Source organism: Trichosurus vulpecula, chromosome 1 (genome assembly GCF_011100635.1).
Source record: "Trichosurus vulpecula isolate mTriVul1 chromosome 1, mTriVul1.pri, whole genome shotgun sequence".
NCBI lineage: Eukaryota > Metazoa > Chordata > Mammalia > Diprotodontia > Phalangeridae > Trichosurus > Trichosurus vulpecula.
This window is the reverse complement of record NC_050573.1, coordinates 36,011,090-36,035,467: the sequence shown is the minus strand read 5'-3', so window position 1 is coordinate 36,035,467 and position 24,378 is coordinate 36,011,090. Positions and strand designations below refer to the sequence as shown.

At 52.8% G+C, this 24,378-nt stretch overlaps 1 protein-coding gene across 1 annotated transcript; it reads right to left on the bottom strand.

Annotated features, from left to right (window-relative positions):
* Nucleotides 1–45: 45 nt before the first annotated feature.
* Nucleotides 46–21,845, bottom strand: ORAI1 (ORAI calcium release-activated calcium modulator 1). Its single transcript, XM_036741061.1, has 2 exons — nucleotides 21,422–21,845; nucleotides 46–2,606 (listed from the first exon to the last, which is right to left on the bottom strand). The coding sequence occupies exons 1-2, from the start codon at nucleotides 21,776–21,778 to the stop codon at nucleotides 2,016–2,018; spliced, it is 948 nt and encodes a 315-aa protein (XP_036596956.1). The 5' UTR covers nucleotides 21,779–21,845; the 3' UTR covers nucleotides 46–2,015.
* Nucleotides 21,846–24,378: the final 2,533 nt, after the last annotated feature.

Genomic DNA, 24,378 nt, shown 5'->3' with positions numbered 1-24,378 from the left:
GAGAATGCTGGGCTTGTTCAGGCCGGAAGATCGGTTCAGAGTTTTGAAGGAAATGCTTAATCCTCACAATGGAGGGATTGTGGTCATCTCAGAAATATTCCCCAGACTTACCCCAGGCTGGAATGAGTACCCCCTGCCCTTCAAAGAGCTGCCTCTGATCCGCCCTGGCCAGCAGAGCTATCCCCACCACCCCTTTCCTCTGGGATCCTGTGTTGGCACTAAGTGCCATCAATGACGATACTTGGCTGGGAGCTTACGTCTCCCCTCGCCCAAGGCAGGGGCAATGCCCTGTCCTCCTCTGTATCCTCCCCTGCTCCAGTGCCAGGCAAAGAATGACCCGCCCCCTCAGAATGACCAGAACCAAAAATACCTGTGCGAGTCTCCCAAGTTTTAGGCTAACATTGAAGCCAGCTATAATCCTTCCCCCAAGTCTCCTCTCCAGGCTACACGTTCCCAGTCCGCTCCAATGACTCTCGTAGGGCATGGACTCCAGACCCCTCAGGTTAATACGTTACCCTCCTGTGGGCTTGCTCTGGGAATGAGTACACCAGTATCCTTCCTAAAAGCTAGAACATAGCCATGGGCTAAGCAAGGGAGCTCTCATTCCCACATTCTGGACCCTGTGCCCCTTAATAACTTAGCCTAAGAAGAGCTCGTGAGCTTTTTTGGTCTGCCATGTCATCTGAATGAATCAGACTGAGCTGGCAGTCCACTGAGACTCCAAGATCGTTTTCACATGAGCCAATCATCCAGAATCATGCCCAGCTCTAGGACCAGCCAGATACCACCAGCCCCAGCTCAGGATCAAGAGTAAAGCCCTTAGCAAGGTGCCTGGCATGCTGTGGGCACTGGATAAATGTTTGTTCCTTTCTGCCTTTCTGCTTGAACTAATGTTGGAAGAGCTTCCTCCTCCCTTCTTTGGGCTGTAACATGAGAAGAGGATGGGGCAGACTCACATGGGGAGGATGGGGGAGGTAGCCTTTCCCTAGGGATTCACTCAGTCCCACCAAGATTCACACACTACTTTGACTTTGTAGACTGGGGTTTATTTCAAAATAAAGACTCTTTGTAAAATAGCGCATTTCGTAGAAAAAGGTATAAAATCACCCAACACTTTGGAAGGCTGACCACTGCTCAGAGAGATGAGACAGAGGATATCAAATCTTAGAGTTGGAAAGGACCTTCGTCCAAGCCCTTCGTATTTTACAGATGGGGAAAATGAGGCCAAGAAAGGTAGCACAAGATCACTCGTGAGTTGGGACCAGAACCCTGGTCTCTCCTCAAAATGTAGCACTGCAGCCCCTGTGCCAGGCTTTCAGAACCCTTCCTCCTCACCTAAGAAGTTTCCATCCTTGCCGGAGAACTGGTCCCACCATCCAGCCCACAGGACTCTGCCAAGGGATGGCCTGAGAGAAACCCAGAGCCCTCCTACGGCTGGGCACTGGTAGAAGCGTGTGAGTGAGCAGAGAGAGAGAGAGAATGGAAAGGGGGGAGGGGAATAACTGGAGAAAACTGGCCTCCCCCAGCCCAATGAACATGGACACACGGAGCCAAGTCCCCTTAAGTGTATATTTTGTGTGTATACACACACATACACACACGCACACACACATACACACTCCCTCTCACTGCTCAACAAGGAGGGTCTAGGGGCAAGGAATCCAGATGGCACTTGGTGGATGGTAGTCAGGAAAAAAAAAAAGGGTGAGGGAGAACTGTTCCTGATCTAGCCCAGCAGGGCCTCCCCCATCATAAGGAGGGATTCGGGGCTGAGAAAGGCTGGAAAATGTTTTTAAGTCAAGGCTTTAAAAACAAACTCCTTTCTCCCCCAAGTCCAGGTCCCAACGTCCTCCAGGTTCCTGCATCAGAGAGAGGAGTCAGATTATAATATTAAGGCAGGACAGGTTTTCTTCCACACCTCCGGGGGCACGCGGCTGCCACAGGCCAGCCCAAACTGCCCTCCCTCCCCGTCCCCCAGCTCGGGGACACGGGGGTGGGGGGGTGCAGGAGGGGCACTATGCGAAATGGCTGCCAGGGGGCAGCGGGTGATCCCCTCTGTGGTCCAGCTGGTCCTGCAGCCGGGCAAACTCGGCCAGCTCGTTCAGCTCCTGGAACTGCCTGTCGGTCTTGTGGCTGACGAGCGAACGGTAAAAGTGGACCGCGAAGACGATGAAGACCAGGCCGAAGGGGACCATGATGGTGGTGGAGGCGATGGCCGCCTCCTGGCCCGGGGTGAAGCTGGCATTAGAGGACGCGGCGGGGGGAGGGGCCTTGCTGGACTGGGGGGGCTCCGGCTGCTTCTTGAGGGGCAGGAACTTGACCCAGCAGAGCAGGACCACCTCGGCCAGGAAGAGCAGGGTGCCGATGACGGTGGAGAAGGCCCAGGCCAGCTCGATGTGCCGGTGCATGCGCTCGTGCGGAGACTCTTTGACCGAGTTGAGGTTGTGCACGTTACTGACCGCCTCGATGTTGGGCAGGATGCAGGTGCTGATCATGAGCGCGAACAGGTGCACCGCCACCAGCACCGTGGTGCACGCGCTGAAGGCGATGAGCAGCCCTGGGGGGTAGTCGTGGCTGGCGTCCAGCTGCACCTCCACCATGGCCACCTGCGGGGACAGAGCTGGGTCAGGGGGGCCGGGGAGAGACAGGTCTGGGGAGAGGCTCCGCTGGGGAGGAGGCTGGGGGGGGCCGGGGAGAGGCTCTGCTGGGGAGAGATAGGGTGAGGGGGACCAGGGGAGAGGTTCTGCTTGGGGGGGGGCAGGGAGAGGCTCTGCTGGGGAGGGGGCGGGGGGGGGCCGGGGAGAGGCTCTGCTTGGGGGGAGGGGCAGAGAGAGAGGGGGGCCAGGAGAGGCTCTGCTGGGGAGAGACAGGGTGAGGGGGACCAGGGGAGAGGCTCTGCTTGGGAGGGTGGCCAGAGAGAGGCTTCGCTGGGGAGGGGGCGGGGCCAGAGAGAGAGGGGGGCCGGGAGAGGCTCTGCAGGGGAGAGACAGGGTGAGGGGGACCAGGGGAGAGGCTCTGCTTGGGGGGGGGGGCAGGAGAGAGGGGGGCCGGGAGAGGCTCTGCTGGGGAGGGGGCGGGGCCAGGGAGAGGCTTCGCTGGGGAGAGACAGGGTGAGGGGGGCCAGGGGAGAGGCTCTGCTTGGGAAGAGGGCCAGAGCCCGGCACTCGAGAGATGAAGCAACGGCTCACGCACACAGCCTCCTGTCATTTAACCCTCGTGAAGACCCTTATTACCCCCATTTTTAAAGAGGCCAAATTGAGGCTGGGAGAAGTAATAGGATTTGCTGGCCAGAAGCTAGGATCAGAGGAGGGAAGGTGGATCTTAACTCAACAGTCCCTACCCTGAGGGAGTTTACTCAGGGGAGGGGGCAGAGAATGTATTCAGATAATGCAAAACTCTTACAGTTGGGTGAAGGAGGAGCCCGAAGAACTGGGGGAAGGAAATCCAGGAAGGCTTCCTATAGGAGGTGCCTTCAAGGGAGCAAGGGCATCCAGAGCTGGGAGGAGCCTGAAGAATCTAGTTCGCTTTTCTTTTCCTGAGGAAACTGAGGCTGATTTGCCTGAGGTTAGAAGATGGTAACTGGCAGGGCCAGGGTTTGAACCTGTGTCAGCTGACAGCCCTGATCCAGGGCCCTTTCCACTGGGCCCCAGAGTACAGCAAATTCGAATCCAAGGCTTCTGACTCCCCACCCACAGCTCTTCCGCTTACATCTGGTGCTGATATCTTTGGCACAATCTCATTTAAGGGGAGCTGGCTTCTTGGAAACAGTTTTTTTTTCCCTTTTTGGAAAAGGGCCGATGACATAATGGAAAAAAAAAACAACAGAAGTCAGGGTTTGAATCCTGGCCCTTCCTGCTAACAATCACTACCTGTGTGACCCTGACCAAGGCGCCGCCCTTTCTTCGCCTCCCACCCAAGAAGCACACCACATTAACAACAGGGTGCTTATCTGTACACTGCAAATGCTGGAGAAATGAATCCTCCTGGGCTGTGGTAGGGTGTCTGGGAGCTGTCCAAGGACTGGAAGGGCCCTCACAGGGAAGAGGGATGATAGGCTCCGTTCTCCTTGGCCTAAGAACCAAGAACCTAGAACCTCCTTGAACTAGAGAGAAGACATGGGAGGGAGCTTCTGGGCAGATTTAGGCTTGCCGGGACTGGGCTGCCCCTCACAGGAGGGCGTCAAGCAGAGGCTCTGGTAGACAAAATGAGATGGACTTTGGAGATTCCTTCCCACTCACGGGTAACTTACCCTCTGAGCCTCAGTTTCCCCATCTGTCATATGTGTGTCCACCATCATAAATCATAAATGAACTTCCCCCCCCAGCAGCCATTGATAAAAGCTATATTGTGAGAACGATCATTGTCATGATGTCATGTTATATACATAAAAGAGAGATAAACAAAAATACCTATTCTATAAATACAAGGTGATGTCAATATATGATTGTTATATTGACAAATGGAAGGATCGCTACCATTAAATCCAACACACTAAGCTTTATAAAGCACTGTACAAATATCATTTGATCTTCACAATAACCTGCAACATAGACGTTATTCTCCCCACTTGGTCGCGGTTATTCAGTCCTATCGGACTCTTCATTGGCCCCATTTCAGGTTTTCTTGACAAGGAGACTGGAATGGTTTGCCATTTCCTTCTCCAGTTCATTTGCCAGATGAGGAAACTGAGGCAAAGAGGGGTAAGTGACTTGTCCAGGATGACACAGCTAGACAATGTCTAGATTGGAACTCACATCTTCCTGACTCTGGGTCTTTCCCTCTACCTACTTTGCTGGGAAAACTTGTATGAACTGATGCAGAGGAAGGTGAGTCAGACCATACTATAAGACAACACCGAAACGGATTCCCAAGGACTGATGACGAACAGCGTCCATCCCCTGCCAGACATTTTTGGACACAGCCAACGTGGGAATTGGTTTTGCTTGGCTGTGCCTATTTGTTACAAGGGTTTGTTTTTCTTCCTTTTTCCCAGTGGAGGGGAAGGTAGGAGGGAGGGACCATAGAGACTTGTTAATTAAAAAATATAATCATGCCCCACTCAGCAGCAGCCAGGCACTAGGGTAGTGGCTCTGCCCTTGCAGCTGCTGAGTGGGGACGGCTTCATCCTCAGTCCTTCCGTCCCTCAGCACTTCTAGGCCCTTAATGCTTGTTGATGGAGTGACCGCAACTCAACAAGCACTTAAGTGTCTATAACATGACAGACATGAGAGGTGTCAGCCCTGGAGATACAAAGGACAAGATCATCCCTCTCCTCAAGAACCTTCCCTTGTACTGGAGGGAGGGGGTGGCTGGCCTGGCTCTAGAGAAGCACCCCCTAGCATGGTGCCCTGGGTATGAACCCCAAAGGGCTCCTGGCAACTGCCCCCCAGCTGGCTCTGGGCCCCTCCTTGTTCTCCATAACCAGGAAGAGAAGAGAGAGGCTTCTGAGAACACCTACCCATACCTGCTGCCAGCAACACAGGTCAGCAAAGGAAGCCCCAAGGAAGTAACTAGACCAGCAGCAAACATGGCCCCAGGGGTCTTGCTATCAGATTTCTAGTGGGGCTACAATTCCCCAAGACTGAGACAAATCATCTGGCTTCCAGATTCTTGGGATGAGGCACGCACAGAAGGTCACCAGGTACATGCTTTAGACCCAGGAACCTTCCTTAGCCCATCCTGCCCCACTCCGCCCCACTCCTCCCCTGCCTTTCCCTTTCTCTTGGACCTTTAAAAACACCCCTATCCAAAACAGCCAGCTCAGCAAATCTGGGCTGTTATCTCGGGGCTGGATCTAGGAACAGCCCAGGCCATGTCTCTCAGGCTGAGCTTATGTGGGGGGGAGAGAAGGGAGAGGAGCTCTGACCCCTCACTGACAGAAAAGCAAGGGTGGGATGTGGGTAGGGGCTTTGAGATGAAGGATTCCAACTATAGAAGGCCCCCGGCCGACCAGGCACAGAATTTACAGCTGAAAGGGCCCTCGGTGGCCTCCAGGGCTTCCCCACATCAGGTCTACTGACGTCTAGCAGGTCTACTGGGGCACCTTGCCCCCAATGGGCCTGGTTCTACTCTCTGAGACCAAGGACCCTCCTCCATGCGTCAGCCCCTCAGACCGTTGAAGAGGCCTCTCATGGGCTCCTCCTGGGCCTTCTCTTCTCCAGGCTCATCTCCCTAGCTCTTTGCACTGATCCTTCCACAAGAGGAGCTCAGGGCTCTCCACCACCCTGGTGGTCCCCCTCTCCAGATTATCAATGCCCTTCCTAAACCACTGAACACAATACGGGGATGGGGGGTGGTGATCAGAGCAGGTCTAGGGAAAGGACTGCTCTCTTCTTTCCAGAAGCTTTGAGGGACGCCAAGACCACCACACCTACTCATACTGTGGTCTCCTAACAGCACGCTTCTATCCCCTGGATCTTAGGTAAACTGCTGTCTATCAATGTACCCCTTCGAACACCATGGAACCCAAAGCCAAAAGGGACCTCAAAGACAGTCTGGTACAATCTCATCATTTTAAAGAACAACCCACAAATATTTATTAAACGTCTGTATGCCAGGCACCAGGAGAGGGGCTGGGGATATGAAGAAAAAATAAAATGAACCAGTTACTCTCCTCAAAGAGCTTACATTCTATGGGAGAAAACCAAGTGGAAACTGAGGATACCTCAGGGGTCACATAGGTAGTGAGGGGCAGAACTGGGACTGGAATCCAAGAACTCCAAATTGGGAGTTTTAAGATCCAATGAGCTCCAGCCTGTGTCCAGTGCTTTGTAAACCGTTTGGCATAAGACAAATGTCATGTTTATCCCTAAGATCATCAGCTACAAGTCAGAGGCTTCTGGCCTGCTCTGGGGGCCAGGATTGGGGGAGTTGAGAAGAGCTGCCCAGCCCAGGGAGGCCACACCAATGGGAGACTGGACAGGGCTGTCCTGAGCCAGCTGCCCGGTTCTGAGTGCTCTTAGCTTGGCAGGGCAGCTGGCCTCCTCCCCCTCCCTGTCCTCTAATCTGACCCTCCTGCACCTGCCTGCCCCGTGCCTATCTCTTCTACACATGAGCAGAAAGAGGGAAAAGTGGGTCACCCACAGAGGCCCAAAGCCTCCCTCCCACTTCCCCCTTTGCTTCCTCTTCCTGTCCCCTCAGGCAGGGGAGGCTGGGCTGGTGGCCCAGGGCCCACAAGCTGGCCAGAGAGTGAAGAAGGCCCCAGGGCACAGCTCTAAGTCAGCCCTTGGAGGGGTTCACTCTTACACAGACAGCTAGAGCTAGAAAGGACCTTAGAGATGACCCATCTAACCCACTCCCTCAACCTAAAAAATGGTGGCTAAGAGACTCCCAGCTCAGGTCGGCCAACTGCAAGCTCCCTACTCCATCTCAAGCCAAAAGGAGGAGTGGGCCACATGGGCCCCAAGAGGGGGCACGTCTAATCTGTCATGGCCACCCATACTGCCACCCTCACCCAAAAAGTGAGGAGACGCAGAGACTGCCCCAACACTAACTGGAAGGGAGAGGGGAAAATAATCATGGCTGGCATGTGCAGACCACTTTCTGGTTTGTTTTCCCAACAACCCCAGGGAGGTAGGGGCTATTGTTATGCCCCATTTTGCAGATCACAAAACTGAGGCTAGGAAAGGCTAAGCGGCTTGCCCAGAGTCACACAGCCAGGAAGTATCTGAAATGGGATTTGAACTCAGGTCTTCCCAACTCTAAGACCACTGGGTCCATAGGTTGCAGGTTCAAATATGCTTCTTCAAACCTACCCCTCAGCATCCTGCTGAACTGTGGCAGTTACTGTGAACCCTCCTGGCTACTGGGGCTGAGCATGGCCTGATCTAAGCAGTGGAAGGACCTCTTCCCTTCCCTGATAGCCCTCCCAGAAATATGCATGTTTGTGGGGTGGTGCAGTGGATAGAGCACAGGGCCTGGAGTCAGGAAGACTCATCTCCCTGAATTCATTTCTGGTCTCAGACACTTACTAGCTGTGTGACCTTGGGCAACTCACTTCACCCTATTTGCCTCAGTTTCCTCACCTGTAAAATGAGCTGGAGGAAGAAATGGCAAACCACTCCAGCATCTCTACCAAGAAAACCCCAAAGGGAGTTGTGAAGAGTCGAACATGCCTGAAAAACGACTGAATAAGACTAAAAAACCAGAACAGCTGTGAGGGGGGAGAGTCTCCAGCCTGACTAGGCTCCTGGCTCTTAGGAAACCAGAAGAAACATGGGGAAAGCCATCGACTGGGGTCAGCCTGTTAACTCCGGTCCCCACAGCTCCCCACTTCTGTCATCTCCTCCCCCAGGCACTTCCTCTTTCCAGAAGCAGCAGCAAACCAACCCCTCCCTCCCCCATAGCTCAGCCCCACAGAGCCAGGAAGGGGCCTGTTCAGGCCTCCAACAGCGGCTGGGCTCTCTTTGGGCAACCAGGACAGGGAGGAGGGGGACAAAATGCAAAGCCTGTCCATCCCAAGTGAGAGCCTGTGTCTGGGCAGCCTCCCCCAGGGCACTGCGGGACACAAGCAGATGCCAGGCAGGGAGGAGCAAGGCCTCGATTTCACAGACCCAGAGGCCAGAGAGGCATCTGCTCCCGCCCTGACTCAGAGGCGGCAAGTGGGAGCCCCGAACACCTCCACTAAGCCAACCAAGGGTCCTTAGAGCCGGAAGGCCAAGGACAAGGATGGACGTTCCTAAGACGCTTCAAGGTTGGCAAAGCCCCTTCCTTTCAAGCCTTTAAGCCTTACAAAGGCCCAGTGAAGAAGGCATTAGAGCTGTTACCTCCATTTTACCAAAGGAGAAACTGAGACCCAGAGGGTGAAGTAATCTTGGCCCATGGGAGCAGATTCTATCCACTGGGGCCCAGGAGTATTCTGCAGAAGTAATGTTAGCACAGCATGAGCCCTTAGGGTAGAAGAGGGCAGAGCTGGGAGAAGCCTTGGAACAGGGGATGTCAGAGCTGGGAGGGGCCTTAGAAGAGGGGATGCCAGAGCTGGGAGGGCCCCTAGAACTGGGGTTGTTCTAGAAGGGCCATCATCAGATACCATGTAGTCTAATGCCCTCATATTTTAGAGGAAACAGACTAGGAAGACTTGCTCAGGGCCAGCCCCCAGGTGTCCGTTATAGCAGGCCAAGCTCTCACAGCAGAAACAGTTGCTCAGGGACCCTGAAAACAGGCCGGAGAGAGGGGGCTTTCACCTCCACCGCCCCATTCTGTTCCCTCCGCCCTGCCCCCACCCCCCACCCCCACCCTGGCCAATGCCTGGGAAGGGAGTAAAGCTCAGGAGCCCACATCCAGCCATCAGAAAGTTTTCAAACTTATTTAAGGGAAATCCTCTGCCTTGGATGGGGCCATGGCACCACCATGAGCTTTCTGGCCCAGCTGGGGGTGGCCCTTGGGGACAAGCTCTCCTCTACAGAGTCAAGAAGACATCGGGACTTGGAGGTAATGGGGAAAAGACTGGAGGTGGCTCTCAAAACAATGTAGCCCAATTCCCCCGAGGCCTGGCAAGTTCCCACCGATCTCCATGGTGCCCAGGGCAAAGTTGGAGGATCAAGGACCTTGGAAGCCACAGTGGCCAGAGCTCCTGGCCTCCCTACCCCACCCCCCATCCTGGCCTGTCCCCAAGAGATCAGGTTACCTTGAGTTGCTCCACAAAGTAAATATAGCCGGAGTACTGGGCCTATTAACTCAAAATAAACAGCCCCACACCACCAAGTGAGCCAAAGGCATATTGAGAGCCGAGCTAGCTTCACTCAGGCGGGGAAGAAGCTCCCACAGGCACTGCCCCCCAAAACAAGATGCTCTTCTCTCTCTGCCCCAACTTGGTAGGCGCTGGCAAGGGATGCCCACCAGATAAACTGCAAGCAGTGAAAGCAAGGCTGTCCCTGGACACCACTCCCTTCCTCTGCTACCCCCTCACTCTCTTTCCCCATCCATCCTCTCTTCCCCACAGGCACCTCGGGTACTAGTGACCTCCGTAAAATCATAGATTTAGAGCAGGAAAGGTCCTTGGAGGCTGTCCACTCCTACCTCCTCATTTTTCAGAACTGGAAACTGAGGCTCTGAGAAATGACTGCTCAGGGGGGACATCAAATCCACCCCCATCATGAGAAACGGGGTGGGGGGGAATATGGTTTCGTGGAAAGAGCGTTATATTTGAAGTCAAAAGGCTGGGTTCCAATCTTGATTCTACTTCCTGGTAATCTTGGGCAAGCTGTTTAACCCAGTGGTTAGAATTTGCTTTCCCCACTGTGGTCCAGGTTCAATGGCTGGTGAAGTCTCTTTTGGGAGGCTGCATGGTATCATGGACAGAGTGCCGGATTCAAACCCTACCTTGGGCAAGTCAACCTCTGTGGTCTTTACAGTTTCTTCACCTGTAAAATGAGGCGCCGGCCTCTAAGGCCCCTTCCAGTGCTAAATCTTACCATTCAATGACTAGAGAATCTCTAAATCTGGGATGCCAAGGATCTTTGGGGAACAAAAATGCCATCTATCTGATAATTCAAATGTGTTTTCCCCAGCACCATGCCTTGGTATGGAAGGGTGATAGTCTTCCCGTTTTACAGATGGGGAAACCAACACTCAGAGGAGTGAGAAGACTGGACCAGGATCACACAACCAGCAAGTGGCGAAGCAGGACCAGAACCCAGCTCCTTCTACTACATACAGCCCAATACAGACAATGACTGTCGGCTTGTTGCTGGGTATTAAAATCTAGACCAAAACAGGAACAGTGGGGGAGATGAGACTTAACTTTTCTAGAGGAAGGTTTGGACCAAGGCTCAGTCCATCTTTTCCACTTAGCTAGCATACTGCTCTCCCTCCTGAAAAGACTGGGTTTGTCCAGCTCTATGGAGCCTGTTTGCTCACCTGTACAACGGGGATAGTAAGTGGGGCTGTTATGAGGGTCAAACGAAGTCATGTAAAGAGTTCTGCAAACTTTAAATTGCTATAAAAAGTGTATTGAGGTAGTGTTAAATGCTCTACTCTGAGAACTCTCTTCAATATAAAGTTAAAAGCTTCTTTAGGGCAGTGACTATTATCCCATGGTCTACTAGAATGCCTAGCACGTGACAGGCGCTTTATAAATGCTTGGACCTTTCTTCCAAGAATCAAAGAATCTAAAAGGTCACCTGCACCATCTTGCCTGTACTTGACCTCTACCCCACACCTGGCCAGTTCTCATTCATCCTTAGATTGAAGAACCTCCAACAAGAGGGAATCGACTCTGTCCCAGCTCAGGAAGCTGTTCTAGCAGAACCCTCTGACCCCTAGACACTGAACAGTACGGTGCTTATTAGGGATGTCTGCTGTTCAGGAAAGTTAATCAAGTGACGAGCATTTATTAAGTACCCACTATGTGCCAGGCATTGTGCTAGGTATGTAAGGGGTTAGCCTAGAAGACCTCTAAGATCTCTGTTTAACTTAGAGACTCCAAATTTAGCCTGATTAAAACACCTACCCGACCTATAACCAGGTGCCTCAGTTTCCCCATCTGTCAGATAGGGATAGCAACATTTACACTGCCCATTGCACGGGGGGGGGGGGGGGGGGGGGGGGGGGGGGGGAGGGCACAAGGGTGGGGGTCTAGGGGTAGGGAGTGCTTTCTAAATCCTAACACACTACTGAAGCATCGGCTGTCGATAAGAATTCAACAATATGACCTCACTATGAGTCACCAGCGTAATATAGAAGCCAAGAAGCGTAATTGGACTGCAGGCCTCACTGGGAGACGTTCTGGGGACCCAAGATGAGGAAGGACGCTTGAGCTGCAGTGTCCAAAGGACGGTGACCAGGAGGGCAGAAGGTTTGAAGATCATGTCTTATGAAATCAGCTGAAGGAACCGGGAATGTTCAAGCCCGAGAAGCCTGAGGAAGGAATCAGAACTCTCGTCGAGCATTTCAGAGACTGTCAAGCGGAGGAAAGCCCATCTGCTCGGCCCCAGAAAACAGAACACAGAGCTATGGGTGGAAGATGTCAAGACGGGCAAATTTCTGCACCTTGTGAGAAGAAACCTGGTCCTGCCTGCTGGCTGGCCCCAAGGGGAACAGGCAGGGGCCTCTTTGCCGAAGGCCAGCTTGGGTGACTGACCCCCTGCTGAGGGTGCTGGAGGGGACTGTTTGTTCAGGCTATACAGCAGACTAGCTGATCTCTGAGGTTCCTTGTGATTATCATTCTAAATACTGCCTAGGCCTGTGCTCACCCATGTAAACAGAATGATGTGTGACCTAATTAGCCTCCTCTCCCGGCTCCATCATAGGACCGCAGATCAAGAACTAGAAAAGATTTTTGGTCATCAGATCTATGATCTTAAGCTAATCCCTCCCTCCCCGATCCATTTTACAGATGGAGAAACTGAGGCCTTGAGCTGAGTGACCTGAGGCAGGTCACATGGGTAATAAATGGCAAGGTCAAGATTTGAACCAGGGTCCCAAACCTCCCACTTTTAGCATTCTTCCCCCATCTTATGTTTACTGAAGGGTTTTTTCCCTTCTAAATTTTTTTCAAAGCTATTCTAGGCAACTTCCCACCTGGCCCTGGGAATGAGCAGAGGCCATGGCGGGAGGGAGAGAATAATCCAAAAGTAATTTATGTTTGGGGTTTGGAATGTGTGCACTTCGCTTCCTAATTTTGTTCGGCTTAGGCTACCTTTACGCTGCCATGGCCCTCACCCACTCACTGCCGGGTGGCTGTAGGGCAAATCTGCCCTCACCAGGATGTGGGGACAGGGGAGGGGGAACTGTCCTCCCCATTTTATAGTTGGGTAAATGGAGGCCCAGAGTGAAGAGAGGCCACAGGCTGGAGTCAGTGGATGGAGGCTGCTCTGTAATCCATGGGGTCTGGACCCCTGAAGGGTTTTCTTCCAAAGGGAGTGAGGGGAGAAAGGAGAAAATGCAGGAACATAAGGACTCAACCCCCAACCCGAGCTAACCCTCCAACTTTAGCCAAACACTGGACTGTTTCCATCGTTGTAACATAAGCTTGAAGACTAAGAGCTGGAAGAGGCCTTGGATGGGATCTAGGTCAACCCTCTCATTTCTCAGAGACAGAAACCAAGGCCTCCAGAGGAAGAGTGTCCCAGGGCTAGAATTCGAACCCAGGGCCTCTAACCCCAGAGCTGATGCTCTTTCGACTGTCCCAGATGAACCCCCTGAGCAGCACCTCTGGTACCTTCAGAGGCAAGGATGCCTAGGGGAGGGGGGCAGACTGACCAACAATGAGTGACCTGGTCACTGACCTTCTCATTTTATAGATGAGAAACCGAGGCCTGGGAGATGAAGCTCACACAGGCTGTGATCAGCGGGGCTGGGATCTGAACCTCTTCCAAGTTTGCAAAGCACTTTACAGACGTGATCTCATTTGATCCTCACAACAAGCCTGGGAGGGGAATAATACCAGTCTTATCGCCCTAATTTTAAGGATGAGACAGAGAGGTTCTGGCTTGCCTCAGGATCACAGGCAGAGGGGGACTTTCACAGGCTCACAGATTCAGAAAGGCCATTCGGGGCCCATTTTACAGATGAGAAACCGAGGTCAAGTGTGGTTAAGAGACCTGCCCGGAGGCAGGCAGCTAGGAAGTGTCTAAGGGCAGAATTCTAACCCAGGTTTTCCTGATTATTCCAAGTTCAGCCCCCTAACCACTATCTCATCCTGACTAACGCTCTTGTGCCAGCCTTTAGTACAGTGCCAGGTACATATTAAGTGCTTAAAAGGCACTCGATGGCTTTGATTGACTGAGCGTGACCTCTGAAGTAGTTAGACCTGGGGACAGGCCAGTCTCTGATCCACCCTGGCTATGATGCTGGGCAAATCCCTTCCCCTATTTCTAAAGTTAGGAGTAGTTGCCGACCTATACTGTCAATGGGGCAGTGGTGGGGGGTTTCCCATATATCAAGGATGTCCGTCTCCCAGCTACCCATTTGTGCCACATAGTGAGCAGAGGGAAGCCGAAGCTCGGGGCCTGGGCAAGGGTTTGGTCTCTGGCTGCCTTCCAGGTCAACACCAGGATGCCTGTTTTCATTTGTGCTGATTCTGAGGCCCTCCACCGGGGGCAGGATGCCAGAGGCCTTACCAGGACATCCTGACCCTTCACTCCCAAAGGCAGGACCTGAGTAGCTCATTCCCCCAGGCCCTGCACAGAACAGGAATTCTGTCTATTGACCAGCCCATCCTGGACAGAAAGCAGAAACTTAAGAGGGGGCGGCCAGAGGGCACATGGCTGACCAGAGAAATACCACGCCATTAACCCTTCCCCTGTGGAGGCTGACTCTGTTTTCTCGACAGAAACCCCCAAACCTTCAAACCTATCAAGCATCCCCCAAGTCTGTGGAGGAAAGAAGGCCTCGTACAGGCCTAAGAAACAGAGAAACGTGCAAGTCGTAAGTACTATCTATACCCATTTTACGGAAGGAGAAGCTGAAGATCAGAGGAGCTATGGTCTAGACCAGGGATGGGGAACCTGTGGCCTCAAGGCAAGATGTGGCCCTCTAGGTCCTCAAGTGCAGCCCTCTGACTGAATCCAAACTTTCTGTGAAGTTTTAAATTCAGTCCAAAGGCTGCACTTGAGGACTTAGAGGGCTATATGCGGCCTTGAGGCCACAGGTTTCCCACCACTGGACTAGGTGATCACCTAAATCCCTTCCAGCTCTGGAGCGTGGACATTTTTTAGTTGGCGAGCCTGGGCAAGGCTTTAGGGAGGAGGTGGCACCTGAGCAAGGCCTTGAAGGATTTCAAAAGGCAGAAATGAGAAAAGTCATATGGTAGGACCTAGGACAAGTCACTCTGAACACTCATTTACCCAACAAGCACTTATTAAGCACCTGCTTTGTGTTAGGGTAAGCTAAGTGGCAAAGGGGATAGACCAACAGCCCTGGAGTTAGGAAGACCCAAATTCAAATCTGACCTCAGACATTTACTGGCTGTGTGACCCTGGGCAAGTCACTCAACCCCGTTGGCCTCAGTTTCTTCATCTGTCAAAGGAGCTGGAGAAGGCAACGGCAAACTGCCTCAGTATCTTTGCCAAGAAAACCCCAAATGGGATCGGGGGAGTCAAACAGGACTGAAAGGGATCCAATGACAATGACTCAATGACTCCTGCCCTCAGGGAGCTTATATTCTACTGGTGTGGAGGCAAGAGAGAAAGATTAGCTTGTAAAGCTAATTGGAGAAAGGAGGGCTCAGACAACTAAAGACACCAGAAAAAAGCTTCATCAAGTACTCAAGCTGATCCCAGAAGGAAGTGAAGGATCCTAGGAGGGAGGGAGAGGTGAGGAACCCGAGCAAAGGCGTGGAGGTGGGATGTTCTACACGGGGAATGGCCCGCAGGCCATGTGGGCTGGAAGATTGAGTTTGTGAAGGACAGTAATAAGGAATGAGTCTAGAAAAGGCAGCCTTGAGCTGGATCGTGAAGGGCTTCAGATGCCAGGTTATGGTGTCTGGATTTTATCCTAGAGGCAAATAAATGGGAGCCACTGAACTTCTTGATCGGGGGAGTGACAACTGTGTACCTACAAAATGAGGGGTTTGGATTAACAATAGCTCACATCTATATAGAGCCTACTTTGTGCCTGGCACTGTGCTAAGCACCTTAAAATTATTATCTCATTTAATTAAATGATCTCTAAAGGCTCTTTCCAAATCCTATGTCTAAGAAGCACATGGGTTTTGGGGGTAGGGTGGGGTTGCTCATGTGACCTACTTTCCTCCCCTCTTTTCCCCAGATCAAAGGCCATCTTCAAGGCCTGCAAAGGGTGGGGAGTTAGGAAGAAGTCCCTTCAGGGAAGTCAGCTCTGCTGACTCATGGATGGGCAAGAGGAGATTGGCCCTGGAAAGTGACTAGCTAGCACTTGTTACTATGGTGATCTCAAGCTGGGCCAAAGCACACCATCCCCGTCCCCCACCACAGCCCTATTCTTAAGAGGGATTTTAACCACAAGGAAGTCGGGTTGAATTTGGGCAAGGTGAGCAGCACCACACCTCCTCCCATCATAACATCTCCCTTCAGACCCTCCCTTTCATTACTGTTCTCCCTAGACACATGGAGTCAGCAAAGTTTTACCCCATCATCATCATCATTATCATCTCTCACACACACACACACACACACACACACACACACACACACACACACACCCCTTCCTCCTCTAACCCAGGAATGTCATTCCATTATAAAGTCACAGACTCTCAGAGATAGAGGAGACAGAATCACAGAATATCAGAGTCAGAAAGACCCTCAGGGACCATCTGACCCAAGCACATACTTCAACAGGCATCCCCTCTCCACCCTGGCCTCTGCTTCAGGCAGAGAATGAACTCTAGCCACCCACAGCATCTAGGGATTACTCGAATTGTTAGGAAGTTTTTCCTGATATCAAGTCTCTTTCAAACCTTCTCTTACTGCCCCTAGGTCTGAACAACAAAGGTAACGCCTCTCCAACATGACAGTGCTTCAAATAATAACTCACATCTTTATAACCCTTGAGGTCTACAAGGCACTTTACAAACATCACTCTGGATCCTCATCACACTATCGAGATATTATCATCACCCTCAGTTTACAGATGCGGAACCTGAGGCTGAGAGGTTAGATCTGACCAGGGTCACACAGGGAGTACCTCGGGCAGGGTTCAAATTCAGTTCTTCTTACCCCAGATCCAGTGCTTGAAACACTAAGGTACCCAAGTGCTGAGCAGTTGAATGGGGCTATTCTGCCTCCCCCGGCCTGAATCTTCTCCTACCTAAGCTAAAACATTTCCAGTCCCGTTAACTGGTCTGGCCCCATCTAATTCAAACCATGCCCCTAAACCTAAATCCTTTCTACAACACAGCCAGTACTACTGAAGCCAGGAAACCTTCCCCACCCTGAGCGGGGAGCAGAGTCCAAAAGGGAGAACTTCCCCTGGTGACAGACCATCTGTTTGTCCGTCACACTGGGGCAGCAGAGACCGGAACAGCTGCCTGTCACTCTTCAGGGGCCCCTGCTCCCTGCCTGCTGTTTTTAGCCAGAGGAAGGGGTAGATGACATTCATCTGATCATCGAGTAAGGGAGGGTAAGGAGAGGACTTTCTCCATGTCCCCCTGCCCCTGCCCCAGCATCCCACTGGTGGAAATAAAGGATCCAAGTAAGTAGGGCAGACAGAAAAGCCAGCTAGTACCGCATCATGATCCGCTCTTGGGATGTGTGGGCAGAGAAGATGAATGGGGCAATGCCCATTGCCTAACTCCGACCTTGACCCCCCTTCATCATAATCAAGGAAGCAAGCATTTACGTAGCCCTTACTTACGGCAGGCACTGTACTAAGGAGCGCTGGGGAGCCAAAGAAAAACCACTGTTTTCAAATGAGCAGATAACCTAGCTGTGTTTAGGTAGTAGATACCCTGGCCCTTTCCAATTATGCTTTTCAATGCTAATAATGACAGCCACAAAGCGATTTACTTATAACTAAAAATATTACACTTTTTAAAGATGAAGTATATTGTATACTATACAATTTTACATAATATAATATTTATATATTGTATCATATATATAGTCTCCTGAGGTCACTCAAGTGTCAACCAACAAAGCTGGACTGAGTACCCCCCAGGTGTCAGGCACTAGGTGAGCCCGTCCTGGACCTTAAGGAGCTCTTGAGTTGGAAGCAACCAGAGAGAACATGACCCCGTTTTACAGATGAGGAAACTGAGGCCCAGTTTACATTCAACCAACGAGAAAGAATGCAATACAAGGGACAGGGAGGGAAGGAAGAACGGTGAGGAGGTGAGTGGCAGCACTAATTGGGGAAATCAGGGGAGGCCTCCTGAAGCACACAGCTCTTGAGCTGAGGATTGAAGTGAGTTTGGGGTTCCCAGAGAAGGCGACGAAGAGGAAGGGTCTTCCAGGTATGGCAAGCAGCCTGAGCAGAGGCTTGGGAGGCAGGAGATGGACTGTCCTACATGGGGACGCTGAGCAGGCCAGTGTGGCAAGGGGAAAGTCAGGTAATACTAGGGGAATTAGCTCCACTTTGCACATGAGGAAATTGAAGCTGGATGAGGCTGAGAGAGTCTTGTTCTTATCCAGAGGGGAGCAACATTCATTTAACCACTGAGTACAGCCAGATGAGGATATATTAAATAGGTGATTTTTTTAAAAAAAGGTACCAATAGAAACTTATTTTTAAAATTTTCAATGCTTGTGGAATTTAAGTGATCTATGGCCAGTCTACTATATTGCCTCGGGCCTCAGTCTCCTGACCTGTAAAATGGGGATCATTCCTGTCCTGCCTACCCCATAGGGCAGAAGAGAAAGTCCAATGAGATCAAGGATGGCACAATTCAATTAATTGTGCTAATATGGGAGGCCAAAAAGCAAAACAAAACAAAAAAACCCACCTCCCATCTCATACCAAGCAGGGTGAATAAGCTTTTCTTCCTTTCAATGTCATCCTAACAACCTGGCAGCAAAGCAAGTGGGTCTCTAAGTATGAAGGGAAACAATCAATCACAGGGCAAGGACAGGATGTGGGGAGTCCCCCCACCCCCATCCTGAAGCGGGAACCAGGAGCCCCAGAGAAAGAGCAGGAAGGAGACGGGTTCCAGCCGCTCCCAGGCTGACCCCTGTTTAGGTCCCCTCTTGCCTTGGGCCCTGAGTTCCCAATTCTCCCCTCCACACACACCCATCCCCTAATCTCTCATTCCTCCAGTTCAGTTACTTATAAGATGTCACTGTCTGCAAAGTTTTTTGTGGGTTGGGTTTTTTTTTAATCCGGCACTGATGAAATCAGCAAGCTCCTCCCCTCTCTCTCACTTGCTGCAAAGGAAAAGGCTGGAGATCCAGGCTGAAATCCACCAAGTGTGCATTCCCCACCCCCATCCCCAAAGGAGGGAAGGCTGGGGAGGAATCCCCCTTTTCCAGGGCTCCTCCAAGGCTTACCCTCCCCTTCCAACTCCAAGTAGCAGCTCAGTTCTGAAAGCCCCTCCTCAGTGGACCAGGCGGAGATTAAGGGCTGGAAGGGACCTTGGAATTTATCAGGTTAAACCCTCTCATTTTACAAGAGAAGGAAAGATGAAGGCCATGCAGTTAGAAAGTGGCCCAGTCAGAATTTGAACTCAAGTCACTGGATGGGAGATCTAGAATCTCCAAGGCCAATGAGTTCAGCACCAACCCCTCCCCCACTTCAGAGCTGAAACTGAGGCCCACGGAGATTAAATGATTTGCAAAGGTCACAGGGAGTCTATTTTAGAGGCCAGATTTGAACTCTCAAATTCCTCCTCCTCCAAAGTAATGATACCACCAAGTCTTTGGACTTCAAGTTCAGTAAACTTCCTACTACACCACACTGCCTCCCTAATCATCTACGGCAACCCTATCTCATTTAATGAGCCAAGTAACTCCCAGAGATTGGGTGACCTGGCCAAGGTCGAATAGCTAGTAAATCCCAGAGCCCAGAATTCAGATGTGCTGCCTTGGCATCCAAATCTCTGCTCTCCACCAGGGGTGTATCAGGGTGGGGGTGGGGGAAGGGGCCTGAGAGCTGGAGAAAGATCATCCCAGCAATATCACTGACCAGAGGACACAAAGGCCCACAGGAAGCCCCCTACCTTCGGGTTATCTACTGGGGATAAGGGAGCAACAAGTCTGCTAAGTATTGCCTGCTAGTCCATCTGTTCTTTTATTTCAACTCAATAAATAATTATTAGGGAAAAGACCCTGGAAGGTCATGGTCAGGAAGACCTTGGTTCAAGCCTTCCTCTGACACATACTAGATGTATGACCACGGGCTCCTCGCTTAGCGTCTTAGTGGTCAAGGCAGTTCTCTAAGATTATGAAGTTATGTGTTTGCGTCAGTGGAAGGCAGTTTCCACACCAGAAGTTTCCTGCAGAATGAAATAACAGGTTTGTCCAACAACCATCTATTAAAGGCCTAACCGTTCAAGGCAGTTGTGAAAGGTCCAACAGAGGTCACTCTATTCTCACTGTTACCCTATAAAGTAGGAAGGGCACGGATTCCTATCCCTACTTGGGGAGACTGAGGCTCTTGCCCAAAGAGCTCTGCTTTAGAGAAACAACCATCTGGTTCCAAACTCAGTGTTTTCTGTTCAGGCCTCTTCACAAGTTATCTTATAAGATGTCACTGCCTGGAAAGTGTTTTTGTGGGTTGGGTTTTTTTTTTTTAATCTGACTGATGAAATGAGCAAGCTTAACCTCCTCCCCTCTCTCTCACTTGCTGCAAAGGAAAAAGCTGTACCCCTCGGGAGGCTGACCCGGCCTCTGATTCACCCCATCTCACCTCCCCCCACCCTCACCAAGCAGAGAGTTCTGCCCGCCAGCAGGCAGGTCTTCATCTGAGTATCTCATTTGTTCAAGATTCAAGACTGGGCCCACTTCCCACTCTCCAGCTGGCTGGCCCACTGGCTGGCCTGGGCCTTGGGGCTGAGCTTTTAGCATGAGGATAAGAAGACAGAGTGAGGATGAGACAGAGTAACTGTCAAAGCTCAGGGGGTGGGCAGGGGGCTGGAAATCCCTGTCTGCAGCCTGCCCCGCTGAAGCAGCGATGACAAATAGAGGAGGCACCAGCTCTTATGGGGAGAAGGAAGACGGATGTCTCCTCTGGGTCTGCAAAAGCTTCTCCATCTCAGCAGCTCACACCTGCCAGCATATACACGTTGGGGGGGGGGGGGGCAGAAAAGCAGGACAGGAACCGCCCCTAGATGTCCACTCCATCACCTCTCCCAGGGCACATCCCGACAGACCACTTGTGGACTCTTACAGCCCAGCCAGCCACACACATTCAAGCCACCTGTCGAGCCCTACTCCTGCATCAAAAATTCAGGGCCCACATCTCCACCAACCGTAACTATCCAGACCACGCATCTATCCCACTCCTCTCCACTGTGGCACAAACACTAACTACTTGTTTATGTCTACACCGGCCGAGTACATCTGGCCCCATTCCCCCTTTGTCCCTAACCCGCGTCTACTCCGGACCCGCACCCCACCTTCATCTAACTCTAGCCGGTACAGCTGGCCCTGGTCTACCCCCACCACCACCCCGCGGGGGGCGGCACAGCTGCTGGCCCCCGGGTCTCCCCCCCAGGGCACAGCTGGTGGCCCCCTGCAGACTCCCCCTAGGGCACAGCTGCTGACCCCCTGGTCTCCCCTCCTCCTCCCCGCCACAAGTGGTGGCCCCCTGCGGACTCCCCCCCAACAGCTGGTAGCCCCTTGGTCTACCCTCTAGGGCAGAGTTGGTGGCGCCCTGCAGACTCCCCGCCAGGGCACAGCTGGTGGCCCCATCTCCTCCCAGGGCACAACTGGTGGCTTCCCCTCGATCTCTCCCCCCAGGGCACAGCTGATGCCCCCCCCCGATCTTCCCCCCCCCACCCCAGCCCCGCACGCCGGCTCTCTGTCCCCTCGGGTGCGGGCTCGGAAGGCTGGGCCGGGGCGGGAGGGCTCACCATGGCGAAGCCCGAGAGCAGCGCCGACGTCCGGCTGGAGGCTTTGAGTTTGGCCCGGCTCAGGTAGAGCTTGCGCCAGGACAGCGCCTGCATGGAGTGCTCGTTGAGGCTCATCACCTCCTGGTAGCTGTGGCCCACCCACTCCGGGTACGAGACGGCGGCCCCGGGCAGCGGCGGCGGCGGTGGCGGTGGCGGCGGCGGCGGCGGGGCGGCCCCGGGCGGCTCGGCGGCGTCCCCGCTGCGGCGGCGGCTCCGACGGCTGCCGCTGATCGGGGGGGAGCTGCCGCGGCCGCCGCTGGCGAGGGGAAGCTCGGGGCTGCTGCTGCTGGGCGGGGGCGGGGCGGGCTCCGGATGCATGGAGCACGCTGCGAAGGCCCGCCCGGGCGGCGGCTGGCGAACGGGAGGGGCCCGCGCGGCACGGCGCTCCCCGCGCCTCGGCCTCGCCTCCGTCTGCGCCTCCGCCGCGCAGCGCAGCCCGAGCAGCCCGAGCGGCGGACGATCAGCGACCGCACTGGCGAGCCGAGCCCAGGCCGCCGCCGCCCGCCGGCCGGACCCCCGGCGCGCCCGCCGATTGGCCCGGGACCGCCAGCCTCATTTGCATGAGCCCCGACGGCTCCGCCTACACTCCGCACCCCCTCCCCTCGGAGCCCCCCGGGGAGGAGGGGGAGGAGGAAGGAGTAGGCGGGGCTTAGCGAACGTGTGACCCGGCTCCTCCCGCAACCCACCCCCTCCTGCCCTGCCCCTCTGTGTCCTACAGCCCCCCTCCCAGTTCCCACCAGCCCGGGCTGCACCCCCGACCCAGCAGTGCGCCCACCTCCGGCTGGCTACTCACCCCAACCCGCCCCCTCAGCCACTTCCTTTGACAGCTTCTCACACGCTCCGGCTCTTGGGGTGGTGGACGCCAGCCTTAGGAAACTGTCATAGGAATGAGGTCATCGCATGCACGCTGCCGAGGCTGGCTGGGTCTGCAGTCGGGTCGACTTCCTAGCTGTGGGACCCTGGACGAGGCGCTTCACCTCAGTCTGCCTCAGTTTCCTCACTGTAAAACGAGGGTGATAACAGCAGCCGCCTCCCACGGTTGTTGTGAAGTTCAAATGAGATAATGATAAAGCCCTCAGCGCAGTGCCTCGAATACAGTAAACACTACATCAATGTTAGCTGCTCTTCAACAGCAAAAAGGTGGCACAGTGGGTAGAGCTCCAGGCCTGGAGTCAGGGAGACATGAGTTCAAATCCGGCATCAGACACTTCCTAGCTGGGTGACCCTGGGCAAGTCACTTCACCCTGTTTGCCTCAGTTTCCTCATCTGTAGGATGAGCTGGAGAAGGAGATGGCAAACCCCTCCAGTACGTTTGCCATGAAAACCCCACGGACGGCAGTGGCACACTATATAATCTACAGAGTCCACTGAACGAGATCTCTTAAAGTTTTAAGGGGCTCCTATCCATGGCCAGCCCTCCACAGGAGAATTTCTTTTTGCTTGACTATGCATATTTTCCACAACGGTTGTGTTTTTCCTTTTCTTTTTGATGGAGTGACTTGGGAGGGACAAAAAATAAATAATTAAACATTTTTTAAAATATAATTTAAAAAAAAAAAGATCTGACGGCCCTATTCACCTTTCGTGTCCCAAATATTTTATGGAGCATCGATGGCTTTGAGAAAACCAAGTGCCTGCAGAGAGCTCCCTCCCCAGCAGGGGGCGAAGGTTAGCAGCGGAGAGCAGAAATGGGAGCGAGCTCGGGGCCGGGAGGAAGCCTCCTGGGGAGGTCAGAGAAAAGTATGGGCAGGCTGGAGGCTCTGGGATTACCTTCCCAAACTGGTTTAGGAAAAACAATCGAATAAAACAGCAGACCCTCACAGGATGCTTGGAGGCGGGTCAGCGCAGAACTCCATTCTGAAGCAACCTTAGCAGGACTTTCTCTGTGCTCCTCTGGTCCTTATCTTCCTCCCTCCTCTCCAACCTTTTTTGTGCCTTTATGGGACTTTCATCGAAGCACTTCTTAGGAAATGTGTAAAGCCCAGATTAGAATTCCCCGGGGTATTGGTGAGAGCATGTACTCATCTGCACGGGTGGAGGGAGTTTGCTCACTGGAAGTCACCATGACCAACATCACGCACACACGCACCCCTATGAAAAGCAACCCCGAGTCAAGTAGACAGCAAGAAGCACAGATGGGAAGCCCGCAATATAATGAAATTGAAATCATAGGATGCTAAGATGGGAGCGATCTTAAGAAACGCATCATCTAATCCAAATTTCCTTATTTTACTAATGGGGAAGTTGAGACACAAGGCGGGGGGGGGGGTGACTTGGCCTGAAGTCACCGGGGAGTCCAAGTACCTAGGATCCTGGGATCTTGGAATTAGAAGAGATCTAGTGTCCAAACCCTCTTCCTGTTTTACAGATGAGGAAACTGACCAACAAGGTTAAGTGACTTGCCCAAAGTCACACAGGCAATTGAACCATTTTCATTTGAATCTAGGTCCTTTACTCCAAATCTCGTGTTCTCTGGGCTGTCTCCAGAGCCAAGATATGAACCCAGGGAAGATGATTCTACTCTGCTCCTGCTACTCATTTATTCCTTTGCTACTCTGTTCAGTCATGGTTTCAGTCCTGTCGTGCTCTTTGTGGTCACATTTGGGGTTTTCTTGGCAGAGGTACTAGAGTGGTTTGCCATTTCTGCAAATAGGATTAAGTGAATTAACCAGGGTCACACAGCAAGTAAATGTCTGAGGCTGGATTTGAACTCAGGGAGAAGAGTTTTCCTGACTCCAGGTCCAGTGCTCTGTGCACTTATGGCGCCACCTAGCTGCCCTTTGCTGCTCTACTGCACAACATCTCTGCTTCTGGAAGAAGAGGGTTGATGGCTCTGGAGAGTCAAGAGAAAGTGACATCAGGAGAAAGTGACAAAACAAGTCACTTAACCTCTCAATGGTGAGGACAAGACTACTCCC